The sequence below is a fragment of the Papaver somniferum genome, chromosome 7, assembly GCF_003573695.1.
Source record: "Papaver somniferum cultivar HN1 chromosome 7, ASM357369v1, whole genome shotgun sequence".
NCBI classification, from domain to species: domain Eukaryota; kingdom Viridiplantae; phylum Streptophyta; class Magnoliopsida; order Ranunculales; family Papaveraceae; genus Papaver; species Papaver somniferum.
The window spans coordinates 2,886,408-2,902,723 of record NC_039364.1 but is presented as its reverse complement, the minus strand read 5'-3'; the positions used below and the strand labels follow the sequence as shown (position 1 = coordinate 2,902,723).

Genomic DNA, 16,316 nt, shown 5'->3' with positions numbered 1-16,316 from the left:
AACTTTTTCTGCAGCCTGAACTCCAGTTGATACTACCTCTGTTTCAGAAAAAGTGACACTTTCATTTTTTTCTGAAAACGTGGATATAGTTCAACCAAACCCTCTGATCCCATAAACCCCACCTTCAAAATTTCGCAATCAAATGCCCTATAAAGTATTTTATTTGTAGCACGGAGACTCGAACCTCTGACCTAAGTGTGAAACTCAGGTCCTATCCAATTAGGTTAAAGTTAATCCTGGTTGGGTTTAAACAAATCTTTTAAAGTTTTCGGATTCTTATCTGGAGGTCACTAGTTCTAATCCTTGCCCTAAAATTAAGGGCTTTCAGACAAACAAAACGCCCACTACTGCTGATGCTGCTCTAGGTCCTTCTTCTTCTTCCTCCTCCTTTCACTTGCAGGAAATCTCCGGTAAGTCTCCCCATCTCCTTCATTTTTACATTTCTTGCATTTTTTCTGAACTTAGAACAAAAGGGTTTATAAATGTTAGATTTTTTTCACATTTTAAGATGCTTCTGAGCTAATAATTGAAGGGTTTTGAAGTGCTTTCGCTTTTCTACCTCTGGGGTTGTAGAATTTGTTCAATTTGCAAAAAAGGGTTCTTTTTTATTTTTGATTTCTCTGCAACTGTGTTTGATGCTTTATGCTTGGGAATTTCCACTATAAGTAATTGTTGTTTTGGGAAAATGTAGGTTAGGAAGAGCTGATCAAGGTATATATTTTGGGAATTTTGTGAATTGGAAGGGATGGGGAGGGTTGAGATGGAAGCGGCGGTTCGAAGATCTGTTGCATTGATTCTTATGAAGCATAGTAGTTATGTTGGTGCTAGGATCAAGCTAATTGAAGCGAGAGCATCGTTTCCAGGACTTGAATATGTTGATGAATTGATAAAAGTATGTGACATAGTATGTGCAGCTGACTCTCAAGGGAATGGAGTTGATTGGTGCTCCGTTCTCGGGGTTAACAAGACGGATGATGAGTCTGAAATAGAGGTGAAATATGTGGAGCTGATCAGAACTTTGGAACCCATTAGAAACAAGTTTCCAGACATTCGATCTGTATTTGGGCTCGTCGAGAAAGCTTACAGTGCTTTTAAAGATAGAGAAAAATGTTCAGAGTCTGATTCGAGAGGAGATGCAAGCTTGAGTCCTTGTGGTTCTGCTAAGCTGATAGACGCAGTACATTCAGAAACCGTGGATATAAATGGGGGAGCTACTTCACAATGTTCTCCTGGGACTAAGAGAATTGTCAGCGAGGGTTCAGATGAAATATGCAACTCTGGAGAGCAGCCTTTGAGGAGGATAAGAAGTTTGGGTTGGGATGATTTGAAGTTACAGCTGAGACACAATCACTCGATAAACTAATTGGAAATGGGTGTAGCCAAGAAGCGAGCTCGGGTACTGCTAAAAACAAGATTGCATCAAATGAGGTGGAAGAATCTTTAGGAAGATCATCTGGGAGCCCAGTGAATTTAAATATGGAAGTTACTTCACAGATTTCTTTGGGAACTAAGAGAAAGGTTAGTGAGGGTTCAGATGGAAGCCATTTAATGTGCAACTCAGGAGAGCAGCCTATGAAGAGGGTAAGAAGTTTGGGTGGGGATGATCCAAGAAGTGATGCAAGCTTGATTCCTTGTGGTTCTGTGAAGCCTTTAGATAGAGCACATTCAGAAACCGTGAATATAAATGGGGAAGCTACTTTACAAAATTCTTGCGGGACTACGAGAACTGTTGGGGAGGATTCAGATAAAAGCAGTCTGATACGCAACTCAGGGGAGCAGCCTTTGGAGAAGGTAAGAAGTTTGGGTGGGGATGATTGTGAATTTATAGCTGAGACCTTATCACCCGACAAACTAATTGGAAAAAGTTGTAGCCAAGAAGCTGGGTCGGATACTGCTGAGAGCAAGAGCAGATCAAATGATGTGCCGAATCCTGACCCATTATCAATACCTGAGGATGTTGTTGTGCATACAGTTGCAGCAGAATTTAGCAATGGTGCCTGCCTTAATCACCAAAATTCTAGGTCTCCTCCTATAACTTCAGTGCTGAATCCTGAAATCTGTAGGCAATGTGCAGGGGATGTTGCTCCTGGAGATCAAAATGTCAAGCAACTCAATACAACTTCATGGCCATTAACATGTGAAGAAAAAGAGAGTCAGGCTGATGGAACTTCAAAAGATGAAAACACATCGTCTTCAAATAATTTGGAAACGGATGGGTCGTCAAGAGAGAATGTAAGCAACCTAACTGCAAAAGATGACGAAGAGAAAGTGGCAGAAGAGATTGATTTTGAGAGTGACGGTGTCAGTTTGGGTGGACTTATGGTGAATGTGTCTGAGCATGGAAATAGTGCAAGCCACTCAGATGATGCAGTTAATAAGTTGGTTGACAAAGAGAAAGTGGCTGAAGAGATTGATACTGAGATTGACTGTGTCAGGTTGGGTGGGGATGATAGTGAACTTATAGCTGAGACCCAATCAGTCAATAAACTCACAGGAAAAGTATGTGACCAAGAAGTGAGCTCGGATACAGCTATATGTAGATCAAATGAAGTGGAAGGATCTTTAGTAAGATTATCTGGGATCATAGTTAAACCCATAATAGTTCACAAGGCTGATGCATTTGCAGTTGGACAGTTTTTGGCTTTTCACGATCAAGAAAAAATGCCTCGGTTGTATGCTCGGATTAATAAAATAGAAAGTTGTTATTCAGAGGAAACAAATAGCACAGAAAACACATTGTATGTTAGGTGGCTGAGACCCGCTCCTATTAACCCAGATGAGAAAAAATGGCATGAGGTAGGTTTGCCTGTTTCTTGTGGATTCTTTAAGCTGGATGGTGATGAAATAGATCAAAATAACATTGTAGTTGGCAATCACCCTGTTATCTCACATTTGGTCACTTCGTTTCAAGAGCATCGTTATTCAAATGAACTGGTTGAACTTTATCCAAGAGAAGGGGAAGTGTGGGCACTTTATAAGGAGTGGAAGCCATTTGATTGGTGCTTGGATCCGAATACAAGGAGAGGATGCAAGTTTCATCTCGTAGAAGTTCTCAATGATTACTCCACAGAAAATGGTGTTAAGGTTGCATGTCTAGTAAAGGTGGCAGGGCATGAAACCATCTTTCGAAGGAGGGGCCTCTCCTTTAAAATTGCTGCTGGCTACTTGTTTGGGTTTTCTCATAATATCCCTGTTAAGTCCACAGGTGATATGGGGGGTTTATTTTCAACTATGGTACTCGATCTCGACCCGTTATCAATACCTGAGAATGTTTTTGTGGATACGGTTGCAGCAGAAGTCAGTAATGATTCCAGCATTAAGCACCAAAATTCAAGACCTGCTCTTATAACTTCTATGCCGGATCCCAAAATCTGTACAGTGAATCAATGTGCAGGTGGGTCATCAAAAGAGAATGTGGGCAGCCAAACTGCAACGAATGAAGAAGAGAAAGTGGCAGAAGAGATTGATTTTGATGGTTTCAGTTTTGGTGGATTTATGGTGAATGTGTCTGAATTTGGAGTTAGTTCAGGTGATTCGGATGACGCAGTTCATAAGTTGGATGACAAAGGGAAAGTGGCAGAGCAGATTGATGGTGAGAGTGATGGTGTCAGTAAACTTATGGTGAATGGGTCTGAATGTGAAAATAGTTCAAGTGACTCAGATAATGCAGTTAATAGGTTGGACGATGAAGAGGAAATGGCAGATGCGATTGAATCTGAGAGTGTTGGTGTCAGTTTGGGTGGATGTATGGAGTCTGAATGTGAAAATAGTTCCAGTGACCCAGATGACGCAGTTGATAAGTTAGATATTGGTCAAGTTATAGAAATCATCAAAAGGAATGGAAATAAAGAATCGATATGGCAAACTGCAAATGACATGCTTTCCTCCTTGGAAGAGGATCCCATCCTTTGTATGAAAGCTGTTTGTGCTTTACATAGACAGCAACTAACGAAGCGAAAATCAGTCAAAAGTTCATTGCATAACAGGAACCGATGATTTAGTGTCTTTAGCAAGTTCGTCGCCCTCCGGTTTGTCTTCATAAACTCCATAATCCTATATGTTTTTCCATCATTTCTAATGTGTGAAATTTATGCTGCACAAAGTAATACGGCTTTTTTTATTTTTTATTTTTTATGTTTACTATGTTTTGTTTATGTTTACTATGTTTTGCATAAGATGCAACTTATCGCAGTTGTATTATCTGTCTGAAAGCTTGTTTGAATGTGCTTAATGTCATCTTGCTTCTTAATTGCTGTAATCAGATGCCCTGACACCTTATAAGTTGAATAGCCCGTAGTTTCATGATGATTATTATCCCGTGGCAAACCATTAGCAACTTAGTTCCCTAACATTTGGATGGAAAACTTCGATAGTTGCAAAATTAATCTATGCTGTATGATGTAAAGCTCTAAAGTGCTGCGGCCTCTTTTATACGATTTGTCGCACTGTACTGTTTCATTTGCATAAATACTTGCTTTCTTGAAATTTCTACTAAGATATTGTCTGTTACATTATACTGCAGGGGAAGTGAGATGGCTGAGTTTCTGACGGATAATAATCCCAAAGGTGACTTGAAGAGGTCTGCAAAAGAGCTGGAAGTGTTCATCTCTGAAGGACTTGAAGACTGTAAAACTTTAGCTGGATTCTACTCGAATGAATTATTCATCATATACCAGAACCACGAAGATCCTTTCTTCGGTCCATATTAGGTTAACAACATGATGAAATTGAAACTTACTTCCTCCTTTCCGTAAGTTAAATATTGATAGAGCGACTAACGATTGTAATATTGTAGGAATAGGTGGTATATATGTACTTGGTGATGCAGCCATGCAGGTGGATCTTTTGTTTGTTTTGTTCAGCTCCTTTTTGCGAACAAAACCACTTTTGCTGAAACATTGGTTCTTCGGAATGGACGAACTAACCATCGAAACACTGGCGGGTAGTATTCCGAACTACAGGCTACGGTTCCTAGAGGGTTTGGTAAGTAACATTTTGTCTTTAAAAATGGTGTTTTGTAGTGTTCAGACTTCTACCTGTCATGTGTATAGAGAACTGCTTATCTTTTAGCTAACAAGGCTGTTGATGAAGAACACTTTTTGGAAGTTTTTTTTTCTGCCGTAACCTACCTGAGTTTGTAGGTTCAGTTCTGAACAATTATGCAATGGGATCTGACCTTACCCTGTATGTTAAGGTCATATTTTTCTGTCAATATATGCGTCCAGCTTACGAAATTAAGTTCATTCTCTTTTTGATTGTGCTAATTTATAATATGCATATTAGTTCACTGATCTCAGACTCATATGACTCTTGCATCATGCCATTCACAAGTTCATTCCGGAAATTAGAGCTTATGGATGGCTGCACATCAGTTGGCAGTTCAGGATTCTTATGCCGCTTGGTTTATTAGCGGTTCAGTATTCCTAGAGGACATAACCGGACAGTTTGGCCGAGTGGTCTAAGGCGCCAGAATCAGGCTCTGGTCCGAAAGGGCGTGGGTTCAAATCCCACAGCTGTCAAAAAAAATTTGCTGGAAGAATTTTTTTGCTGCAGTGCATGGTTGAATTTTTAGGTTGTCACTTGGGAATAGGTTGTGTTGGCCAGGCCCAGGAGATAGTCTCTCCTAGACTAAGGGTGCACGGGGACCGACGGACCGAACCGGAACCGGTGGAACTGTACCTGATTTTGGACCGAACCGAGGTCTCGGGGTACAGGTACACGGTCCAATACAAATACCGTGCCGTACCGGACCGAAAGTCCCGAATAATAAAAACCGTTAGATTTGGGGAATAAGGGATCAGTATTAGCCGTTAGATTTAAGGGGTATATAAACTAACATAATAGGGTTAGAATTTCAGTTTCCTTTCTTTCTTTTTTTTCTCGTCTCCTCTCTCTGAGAAGAGAGAATTACCCATCTGCTTCCCCATCTCTTCGAAAAACGGTATGTAAATTGGTGCTTTCTTTTAGGAAGATCACATAAGTTCAGTTTTTTGGTCTCAAATCAATTGAATTTTTATGCTTTGGGAGTTCCAATTTTAGGTTTTTATTTTTGATTTGTGGATCTTGAATGTGTTGATTGTGAGATGGATGATGGTGGGAATTGTTGTGAATGATTTGGTAGTGATTCTATTAATGGGGGCGATGATGATGTTATAGTGAAGATTGCAATTGAATTTTATCATGTTCAGAGATGAGAGGTGGTGGTGTTTGCTGTTGAAATGAAGAGATGGGGTTCGAATGTTGGTGGTGTTCGATGGGGTTGCTGATGATTTCCGATAATAATTGATGTTCTTGAGTTGCAATGGAATGGTGTTTGCTGTAGAGAAGTTAATGGCTTTGATGGGCACATCGTATTTTCTTTCTTTTATGTGGTCTCGGTATAGATTTATCTGATTAATCTGTTCCTTCTTTTATATGCAGAAAGGCTGATTTCATGCGGTACGCAATGTGGAAAATGTACGGCGAAACATGCTAAGAAAGGTACAGAGTAGATAGTGAAAAAACTCTTATGTCAACAAGTGAAGCTGGCATCATTGACCATGTATAGCCTGTTTAATTGCAATCATCCGCCATATTGAGTACAAGGGAAGCTGTCATATTGAGTTTGCAACTGAAGAAGCTGCAAAGAAGGTAGACTTCTCAGTTTGTGCTCCGTAATTTGTTGAAAGTTCTGTGTTAGCTTTTACTCTATGAATAATTTATCATTGCAGGCATTGGAGTTGGATGGCCAAAACTTGTGTAACATGGAAATTGTAATTGACTGTTATGGAACCGAAACCACTGGAGCATCAAAAACACTTATTGCCAAGCACCTATCTTTGTCCATTACTAAATCAGATGTGTGCGTATATATCCTATTTTTACTTTTTAACCTTCGCCACATTTCATTGTCTCAACACTCTTTTTTCGCTGTTGTTGTAGGATCAAGTTCTTTAAAAGGGCTGGGAAAATTATCGATGTGCGTTTCTCTTCACTTGATAATGGAAAATTCAGTGGGCATTGCCATATTGAGTTTGCAACTGAAGAAGGTGCGGAGAAGGTAACCTACCCAGCTTATCACTGCCAAGCTCCAATTCCAACAGTCTCAGAAACCAAGCTCAACTTCGAAAGTCAATGGCAGCAACACCACTGATACGTCACCCTCTTCATCAACGATGAGCAGAAGCATCATCAGTTCAACACACTAGTCATTATAGCAATTGCACAATTGCACTAGCATATGACTTGTTATTGTACCACAGTTTAGGAAGTTAATTACTACTCAAACTGCAGTTATAGTTTGTTTGCGAACACCACACCTCTCTGAAGTTAATTAGTACCGATAGGTACCGGTACCGTACCTGGTACCGTACGTGTACCGAATGGTACCGGAACCGAGGTACAAGGTACATGTACCGGTCCAAAATTTTGAAACCGAGGCTAAGGAGGTACAGGTACTCGGCCTCGGCAAGAACCGAGCCGAACCGTACCGTGTGCACCCTTATCCTAGACTAGTTTGTTTGAATATCAAAAAGCAAAATTACTTATCCAACGATAGTTGTCAATCTCAGAAGTCAAAAGCCAATAACATTTATTTCACATAAAAAATAATATTATTATTATTATTATTATTATTATTATTTTCTAAATTCTAAAACGCATTCTGAATTTGTGATCCCAAACTAAATTCTGACCTTTTCGTTTCATGATGTCGAAAAATGACTTCTGAAATATTATCAAAACAAACTATAAATTAGTAATCCACCTGCATTCCCCACCCGGATGTATATATAAACTTGGAATGGAATGATAAAATTAAAATGTCACGTGAACACTCATTAGACAGCTTGCACGAATCTCGACTTACCGAGAACCAGTCGGTCAACCGCACCAAATGGGCCAACAATATTTAGCTTGTTTTATAAGCCCAGTTCACTTTGCCGTTACTTATTATTAATAGCAATGTAGCGGCAAATTTCCGCAGCCACTCTTTCTCTTTCTTATAAATTCCCAAACTCTTTTGTCTGGATTTCAAACACCCAAAATATAAACCCTAGAAAACAAGTGATTCCGACTAAAACCCAGTCAATATTTCATACACTCACAGGATTTAGGGTTTTATCAATTGAATCATCAACCATACCTCGCTGTGATTCGATTTCCCAGAAGCAGAGGTCTGCCTCTAGAGATGCATTCAAGAAGAAGAAGAAGATAGACGCCTGGATTGATAAAAACATCATCAGGTACATTCTTAATTTTCTGATTAGAGATTTTCTACAAATTATTAGTGACTATCATCATTGATTTAGAAATTTAGGTTTGATATTAGAATGTCCTTAATCTGTTTGTCAAAATGTCTCTTAGAGAATCTTTTTGAAAATTTTAGAAAAACAAAGCTATGCTCATGGAATTTTTGCTTATCAGTTGTATATAAGATATTGATTGATTATGATCTGAGTATGGGTGCTGAAGTTTCCATTGGATTGACATTTCAGTTACATATTATGTTGGTGGAGGTGCTCAGTACAATGGCTGAAGAAGAACAAGAAGAAGAAGAAAAAATGGCAGAAACTCTTAAGAATGTGAATTTGTGTAGAAAAGAAAAGAGAAAAATGTTAAAGAAGTTGAAGAGGAAGCAGATAAGAAAAGAGATAGCTGTGAAAGAAAAGGAAGAAGAAGAAGCTAGATTGAATGATGTTGAAGAGCAGCGCAAGCTCGAGTTGAAAGAGAAAGAAGAAGCTGAGTTACTGGAGAGACAGAGGAAAGAGTTTGAAGAGCGTGAGAAGTCGTGGCTTGAAAAAGCTGCTAAAATGGCTGAAGAGGAAGAACAAAGAAGGATTCGAGAAGAAGAAGAACATAAGTTAAATCAGGTTTGTATTTCTCTCAGTTGCTTCACATTTAAACCTGTAGATAGCAACAACCTCCATCGAATTCTGTCTTCATTGTGCAAAACCTGTGGATTACCCATTGCAGTATAAATATGGTGATATCTTATCTAGAAACTTGTTTAATTCTGTGGTTATTAATTCTTCATTGTTTAGTTGATTGCCGAGTATCAAATTAATTTCTTTATTGCATACTGATTTACATTTGTAATGGAAATCCTATAGTTGATTCATTGTTGGAAACTTGTGGCAGGTTGAAAATGATGAGTTGAGTGAAGATGAGGGTTGGGAATATGTAGAGGAAGGTCCTGCAGAGATTATCTGGCAAGGAAACGAAATAATCGTCAAGAAGAAAACAGTCAGGGTTCCTAAGAAAAATAATGATCAACAACTAGTGATTGAGGTATCGGTGATGATGCTTAACTGTACGTATTGTTAGGTTCTAACTGCCTCGTTTACTTTGTTTTTAACCACAATGTTAAGCTGTTATTGTAACTCGCGACAGGATAAGGAAAGACCTACATCAAACCCACTTCCTCCACAATCTGAAGTTTTTGCTTCGTACAAGAATTCAGCAGGTGTGTCATCACAAGGTGTTTTTGACAGTGTTGCTCAGGAGACGCCAAACTTTGGGACGGAACAAGTATGCATTTCAATTATATTATTTCAATTTGTATAACAATGACTATCCTTTTGTTTTATTTTGATTGTTGGGGAGGAATGACTATGTTCCTTTTGAGCATATGTCTATATGACTATTTCCCGATAGCTCCAAGTATATTTATTTTTATGATTCCACCTTAAGTGCTATTATTTGATGCTGCCTTATTTTATTTTTTCATAGGATAAAGCTAATTGTCCTTTCCATATCAAAACTGGTGCCTGTCGTTTTGGATCACGTTGTAGCAGAGTTCATTATTACCCTGATAAGTCATGCACTTTGCTTATTAAGAACATGTACAATGGACCTGGCCTTGCTTGGGAGCAAGATGAGGGGCTTGAGGTCAGTATTATGTTCTAATTATGTTACTGATTTCCTTACCAATTCAGAGAAACTATTTATATGTTATGTGAGAAAGTTGTCACTGTTTCCACTCTCTAAGGTAGCACATGCTTACATGCATCATTTAATAATACAGTCTAGGAAACTTTTAATTTTTTAACCTTATGCTGGGTCTAGGTGCTATCTGAGTGAAACTTATGCTTATGTATCTCTTAGGTGTCTTTTGTTACGAATTTAAAGAGAGGATAATGGAACAGAACAAGAAGCATAGCTTGATGTTAAAGTCCTGTTAGATAAACTATGGAGCAAGTGGACTGATTTGCACTCTGTAGAGTCATCTTTTTATGATAAGCGTCTTTTCCGAATAGTTTAAATCGTAACAGAAAGGATTATACAGACCATTAAAGTTTATATACATAACATAAATGAGTCCACAAACTGTACTCATTCTCTAATTAGTAACTTCTTAACTTATATAAAGAAAGATATTTGCAAGTTAGTGATCCTAAGTTTTAGATGTCTTTGTCACTATGTCACAATTCATTGATATAGGTGAAATTTAGAAAAATAAAAGGTGAAAGAGCAAGAATCCTATAACTATTGCACTGATTTAACTATTTGAACACCCTTAAATTACCTTATAAAATTTGTTGTTGTAAGCAGGAGCAGATGCTCATAGTGACTGACACTATTATAGGTTTATTAGGGTTCTAATGATGAGAATACTTTTCTTAATAATATATACTGTACTATGTAAATTTGTTGCAATTAATATTATTAGGCTTCTTTTATTGTGAATTTGTTCTTTTCTTTGGCTTAACCATCAGAAATCCATCTCAAGGTTCACTTTGGCGGAGAATCCACGTTTTGGTCTTGTTTGAGGATGGAGATAAACGATTTATAGAAGTTCTGTATCCTATGTAACCTATATTGGTTGCTGACCTTATGAATATATGTCAGTTTTTTTTTTCAATTACTATAATGTTTTCCTTTGAGTTTGATCATATAATTTTTGTTTTTATATGGGGAACTTTTTATACCACACGAGCTTAGGAGTTAGGATGTCCTTCCATAATGTAGCATACTTGTTGACGTTTGTATTTTTAGGAAGTAATTTCTTGTTTTTGTGTCTTTTACCTCCTTAACAACTTCTAGTTAATCTACTCTTCGGAATTCTCTGTTTCTTGGGCGATGGAGGTATGCTTCTCTCCCAGATAGTACTTTTAAAGGTTGAACATGCAGGCGATGATATCTCATCTGTAGACATGATTAAGATGGCATTTGATAACTGTATTTAATTCTGTCGTTGTCAGCTCCATACATATTATAGTGTAGAAACAATAAGAAGCTTTAGTGTCAGGTACTGTCTTAAAGAGACTCTTATGTGCAATTAGTGGTATGGAGACGAGATAGTCCAATTAGTTAACTATCTAGTAAATTTTGACACTGGATTCATCTTTAGGCCATGTAATGAAATTGTGATTGCGGCCTGAAATTCCATTCACTGTTCACTGGCACCTTACTTTGTTGACAATGTTGTTTTATCTACAAGCTCAACTAAGCATTCTCGCCCTTCTTTCCCTATCGAAACTAATTTCATCTCTTCATTTAAATATGTTAATACTATGATCACTGTCCAAGGTGCTCGATGTATATTGCTGGATGCATTATATTATTTTAATTATGCATGATCGAAATTCTTAAGGTGAACACATGATATTGCGGTTTTCAATTTTCTAAGCCTGGCAATTTCTAGAGTTTGACCTGGTCTATCGATATATTAGATTTAGTCTTTTGTCATGTTTATTTGCATATATTCTGTATCTAAAAAACTTGGTTCCTTTTTATCTCCCAGCAAACTGATGAAGAGGTTGAACGCTGTTTTGAGGAGTTTTATGAGGATGTGCATACAGAATTCTTGAAGTTTGGGGAAATTGTGAACTTCAAGGTTGCTTTCTATATTAACTTTACGCTAAGATATTTTTTAACTCAGAACTTTCTGATAGGTTAACAGGGTTTTTGCTTTTTAAGCAAATTCTGGGTCTAATACTGGGTCTAAAAAGCTGTAAAAAATTTCGTCTATTTTTTCTATTTCTTTCATGTTCAAATCTTAAGTTCGTTACTAATTTTTAGTGAAGGTCAAAAGAGTTTTGGCTGGACCTTCCTCAAACACTTCAGTGATAACTGTTATAGTGATATAACTGTTATAGAAAATTACTTGCACCAAGTTATGACTTCCAATTTTAAAGCTATGTTGTTCTGTTCAGGTATGCAGAAACGGTTCATTCCATCTACGTGGGAATGTGTATGTGCACTATAAGTCTCTAGAATCAGCCATCCTTGCTTGTCGCTCTCTAAATGGTCGCTATTTTGCCAGCAAACAGGTATTTATTTCTTTGAAGGTATCTTAACTAGAAATGGGAAGAGATATATCATGACGTTCATTGATGATTGTTCTAATTACACGTATGTTTATTTGTTGAGCCATAAGAATGAAGCTATTGAAAAATTTAAGATTTTTATTGCTGAAATAGAAAATCAATTTGGTAGGAAAATTAAGAGATTTCGAAGTGATAGAGGTACTGAATATGATTCTGCTCCTTTCACTGAAATTTATCAAACTAATGGCATTATACATGAAAAAAACTGCTCCATATAATCCTCAAATGAATGGAAAAGCTGAAAGAAAGAATCGTACACTTACTACTGAACTTACTGTTTAGATAAATGTTTTCTTGTCAAACATTTGTACGCTATCTGGACACTTTGTGGCATGGACTTAACTTATAAGACTTGCTAAGTGGATTGCATTGTTATGGAGAATATTGTGTATAGAATCTCAGATTGAGTTGTAAAGTAGAGAATAGGGAATCTATGAACGGGATTATTTACTTTTTATTGTTAGTTACGTTTTCATTTAATAGATACCTTTCTAGGTGATGTCATTGAGTGTTCAAACCCACAGCCGGATGTTCAAACTCCTCTACACCCTGAATTCTGACAATTAACAAATGACTCTCTGCTTTACACCGCTCTTTCTTCTTCTTCTCTCTCTTCTCTCTCTTTTCTGTTTTTTTTTCTGTTTTTTTTTTCTTTCCCATTATCTTATAAAAGCCTTTTTGGGTTTCATAAAAAACTAAATCATGAGTATAGTTATTCCATATTCTCTTCACTTTACCAGTTTCTTTAGTTTTATGCTTGTCTCCATAATTATAGCTTATTTTGTTCCTAGTTATCATGTTTGTACTTGCTGTTAACAGATAACATGCGAGTATGTTGGTGTTACTAAATGGAGGGTTGCTATCTGTGGGGAGTATATGAGATCGAGACTTACGGTACATTTTTCCTTTTTTTGTCTTTAGCTCTTTCATTATATGTTTATCTGTGTTTTCACTTTTTTTTGTTCTTCTAGGTTGCATTAGTTGCACTGTTTATGATAAGAAAAACGGTTATTTAAAATAATTGTGGATGTTTATACTATTCTGCTGTGGCATCTCTTTCTGCAGACTTGTTCCCGTGGAACAGCTTGCAACTTCATACACTGCTTTCGCAATCCTTGTGGGGACTATGAATGGGCTGATTGGGATAAGCCACCTCCTAAAGACTGGGTGAAAAAGATGGCTTATTTATTTGGCGCTTCAGATGAAAATGGATATGACAAACACGTGGTACCTGAAAGCTGGGGGAAGCAGGAAGGATCTGAAAGGAAAACTCCTAAGAGTGACAGGTATGCTCAATCAGCTGGTAAAAACTGTACACATTCTTTGTGCCTTATAGCCTGATGAATATTTTGTTTACTTGGACTTAGAATGATAACCCTGTGTACTATGTCATTTTTCCACAGCTCCTGTTTCATTCCCACCTTGTCTTAGTACAGATGTTTGCTTCTTTATGCTTTTACTTTTTTGTTTTCTCGTTTTTCACTTTTATATCCAATGCCAAACAGTTACTTAAATTCATTAACATCAGCATTTTAAGCACAATATGGCCCTCCATTGTTGGTAGATTCTGTGAAACAAGTTCCCGGAGTGTTGACATCTTATTCCACTTGGTGCAATTTGAACTAAAATTCGTTCCACAATTTGTGAACTATGTATTTTGAGTATGAGTCTCACCACTAACATAGGATAGCTATCTGCTGAAGTTAAAATCAAGAAAGTGAATATGACATGGTCATATAGTTCAGGCTCGATTTGTTATCATAAGGTTTAGGCTTGATTATTATCATTTGGTGCGGGGTCTTGCCATCTGAAATTTATCATTATCTTGGACTGGTCCTTAAAGTGCCAAACCACAAAATATTCTAGGATTCATCCATTAGAAACAAACTCTTAAATTGGAAACTAAAATGCACTTCATCATGGTGCATCATTTTTTGCTTGCTCTTGGAAATTTTGGTAGCTTGTGAAGTAGTTTTTAATATTATTTTGCAGATTGTGATGCTGGGTTTTCCTTCTAAATTGTTCTTATTTGATACTGCAGGTACCGTTCAAGAAGATCTAGGTCCAGAACTGTGGACTACTCATGTAGCAGTGACGAAAAGAGAGACAAGGGAAGCAGTCACTCAAGCAGGCAGAGAGATCCTCGTAGGAGTAGAAGTAGGAGAAGCTCCTATGAGCACAGAAGATATGAAGAAATTTTTAACCATGAAAATGATCGATATCTGGAGTCTGAGGATTACTTATACAAGCACAAACACCGACAGAAAAGTTGCGCGAGGGAGCATCACTCTAGAACACAGGCAGATTATCTCTGTGACCAAGGAAATGAAATGGAACGTCACCATTCTGACAGGGATAGACTCAACAGGAAGGATTCCCACAGAAAGGGTAACTCAAGTAGAAGAAGGGAGCATTCAAAGGAACGGCTGGACTTCACCAAATCTGACAATAGTAACTTGTCTGCAAGTCCTGGCCGTTATGATCCCAGTGGAGATTGCAACTTCAACGAAAACATTGATCAATGTAATGATTGGGAAACGTCAAGTCGCCATGAACATGGAAACTCTAGAAGGTCTTCTAAATCCAAAGAGAAGGAAAGCTCTGAAAAGTTTGACAAAAGAAACAGCTCCAAATATTCTGACAGATCTGGCAAAAGGAAACACTCAAAAAGCCGGGAAGAAGAAACAAATTCTTCTGAAGAGGACCACTGTCACGAAGAGAATAAAAAAGCCCAAGGTCAGAAACACAGGCGAGATGATCACCACGAAAATAAGAGAGAATACAGAACAACAAAGAAGATCAGTAGTGAAAGGTTTTCCCCAAAAGAGTCGAAAAGAAGATCAGATTTTATTGAAGAGGAAGCTATTGATTTATTACAGGACAACCCAAGTCATGAACTCTCTTTGGGAGAGTCAGGTGGTATGATTGCAAGCCCTGAAAAAATTTATGATGGTTCAGGGAGACACAAGAATGGTAGCAAGAGGGAAAGAAGCCGCACTAAAAGGCCAGACGATAACACCAGCTGTCATGTTCACAGTTTGAAACATAAGACTTCAAGGAAACGCTCAAGGAGCAGATCTTCCATTGAATCAACTGGTAAATCAAGAAGAGAGTCATCTTAGGTAGCTTGTGAACTCTATGTTCATGAATTCTTTGTTTCCAAGAATCCAAATTCATCGACAAAGTTGTTAAAAGAAAAAAATCAGTTGAGAAAATAGCTTCCTAGTCATATCTTGGTTACCTAGGAGTTTTTTCTGGGTCCTAACCCTAATTTCTGAACTCCATTCCCAATTCTTCTTGACTCATCTCTTGCAATCCTATGAAAAAATATACTCCATCCGTTTCATTTTACTTGATGTTATAGAGTTTTTCACGCACATTAAGAAATATCAGAGAGTTAAATTTTTTCAATTCTATCCATATTAATACCTTTAAAAAAAATTAAATGACCTAGTTTTTATTTTCTAGATTCCAGGGAAAGTTACCAATCTCATTATAATTTACTTGGGATGTACCAAATCTTTGTTGATTAGAGTGTATATCGTCCATGAGAAATATTTAAAAATTGGAGTAATTGTTTATGTATTGATTACGATGAGAATTTATGCTCTGGTGTGTGATTCCAAAGCAAGGGTAAATCAGAGAGAATTTGGGGGAAATACTAAAACTCTCGTCTATTTTGGAACATAAAATAAATCCTAAAACATCAACTAAAGTGGAACGGAGGGAGTAGATTTCATCTCTGTGAGTCTGTCACACTACACCAAATCAAGGTTTTCCTAACAATAGGTTTCCTAACTAATTTTATCTTGGTAACTCAAATGATCCATTATAATTCTAGTAATGCTTATAAAGGGTTACCAAATCAATTAATAGTTAGCATGATTAGAAATTAAATCATAAAAACTAAATAACTATTCAAAGTGTGAGATCATTAATTATATATACCTAACACATTTTCTATTTTCTAGTAAATCACTGTTACAATTATTCTTACCCAAAAGTAGA

At 37.3% G+C, this 16,316-nt stretch overlaps 2 protein-coding genes and 1 non-coding gene across 4 annotated transcripts; all 3 read left to right on the top strand.

Moving 5' to 3' along the window:
* Positions 1 to 298: 298 nt before the first annotated feature.
* Positions 299 to 7,531, top strand: LOC113294525. 2 transcript variants are annotated; one of them, XM_026542918.1, is made up of 7 exons: positions 299 to 410; positions 692 to 4,028; positions 4,523 to 4,709; positions 4,796 to 4,983; positions 6,421 to 6,630; positions 6,711 to 6,841; positions 6,922 to 7,531. In XM_026542918.1, exon 2 carries the CDS (start codon positions 1,477 to 1,479, stop codon positions 3,994 to 3,996), a length of 2,520 nt encoding a protein of 839 aa, XP_026398703.1. In that variant the 5' UTR covers positions 299 to 410; positions 692 to 1,476; the 3' UTR covers positions 3,997 to 4,028; positions 4,523 to 4,709; positions 4,796 to 4,983; positions 6,421 to 6,630; positions 6,711 to 6,841; positions 6,922 to 7,531. The 2 variants fall into 2 exon arrangements, with proteins under 2 accessions (XP_026398703.1, XP_026398702.1); XM_026542917.1 differs by having other exon boundaries at positions 4,523 to 4,983.
* TRNAL-CAG lies at positions 5,440 to 5,519 on the top strand. The gene has a single exon. It is a non-coding gene; the product is annotated as a tRNA-Leu (tRNA).
* Positions 7,532 to 7,978: 447 nt separating the features above from the next.
* On the top strand, positions 7,979 to 15,733 carry LOC113294524 (zinc finger CCCH domain-containing protein 5-like). Its single transcript, XM_026542916.1, has 10 exons — positions 7,979 to 8,222; positions 8,475 to 8,849; positions 9,118 to 9,267; positions 9,370 to 9,507; positions 9,709 to 9,867; positions 11,723 to 11,815; positions 12,135 to 12,251; positions 13,128 to 13,202; positions 13,374 to 13,594; positions 14,350 to 15,733. The coding sequence occupies exons 2-10, from the start codon at positions 8,484 to 8,486 to the stop codon at positions 15,428 to 15,430; spliced, it is 2,400 nt and encodes a 799-aa protein (XP_026398701.1). The 5' UTR covers positions 7,979 to 8,222; positions 8,475 to 8,483; the 3' UTR covers positions 15,431 to 15,733.
* The last annotated feature ends 583 nt before the right edge of the window (positions 15,734 to 16,316 follow it).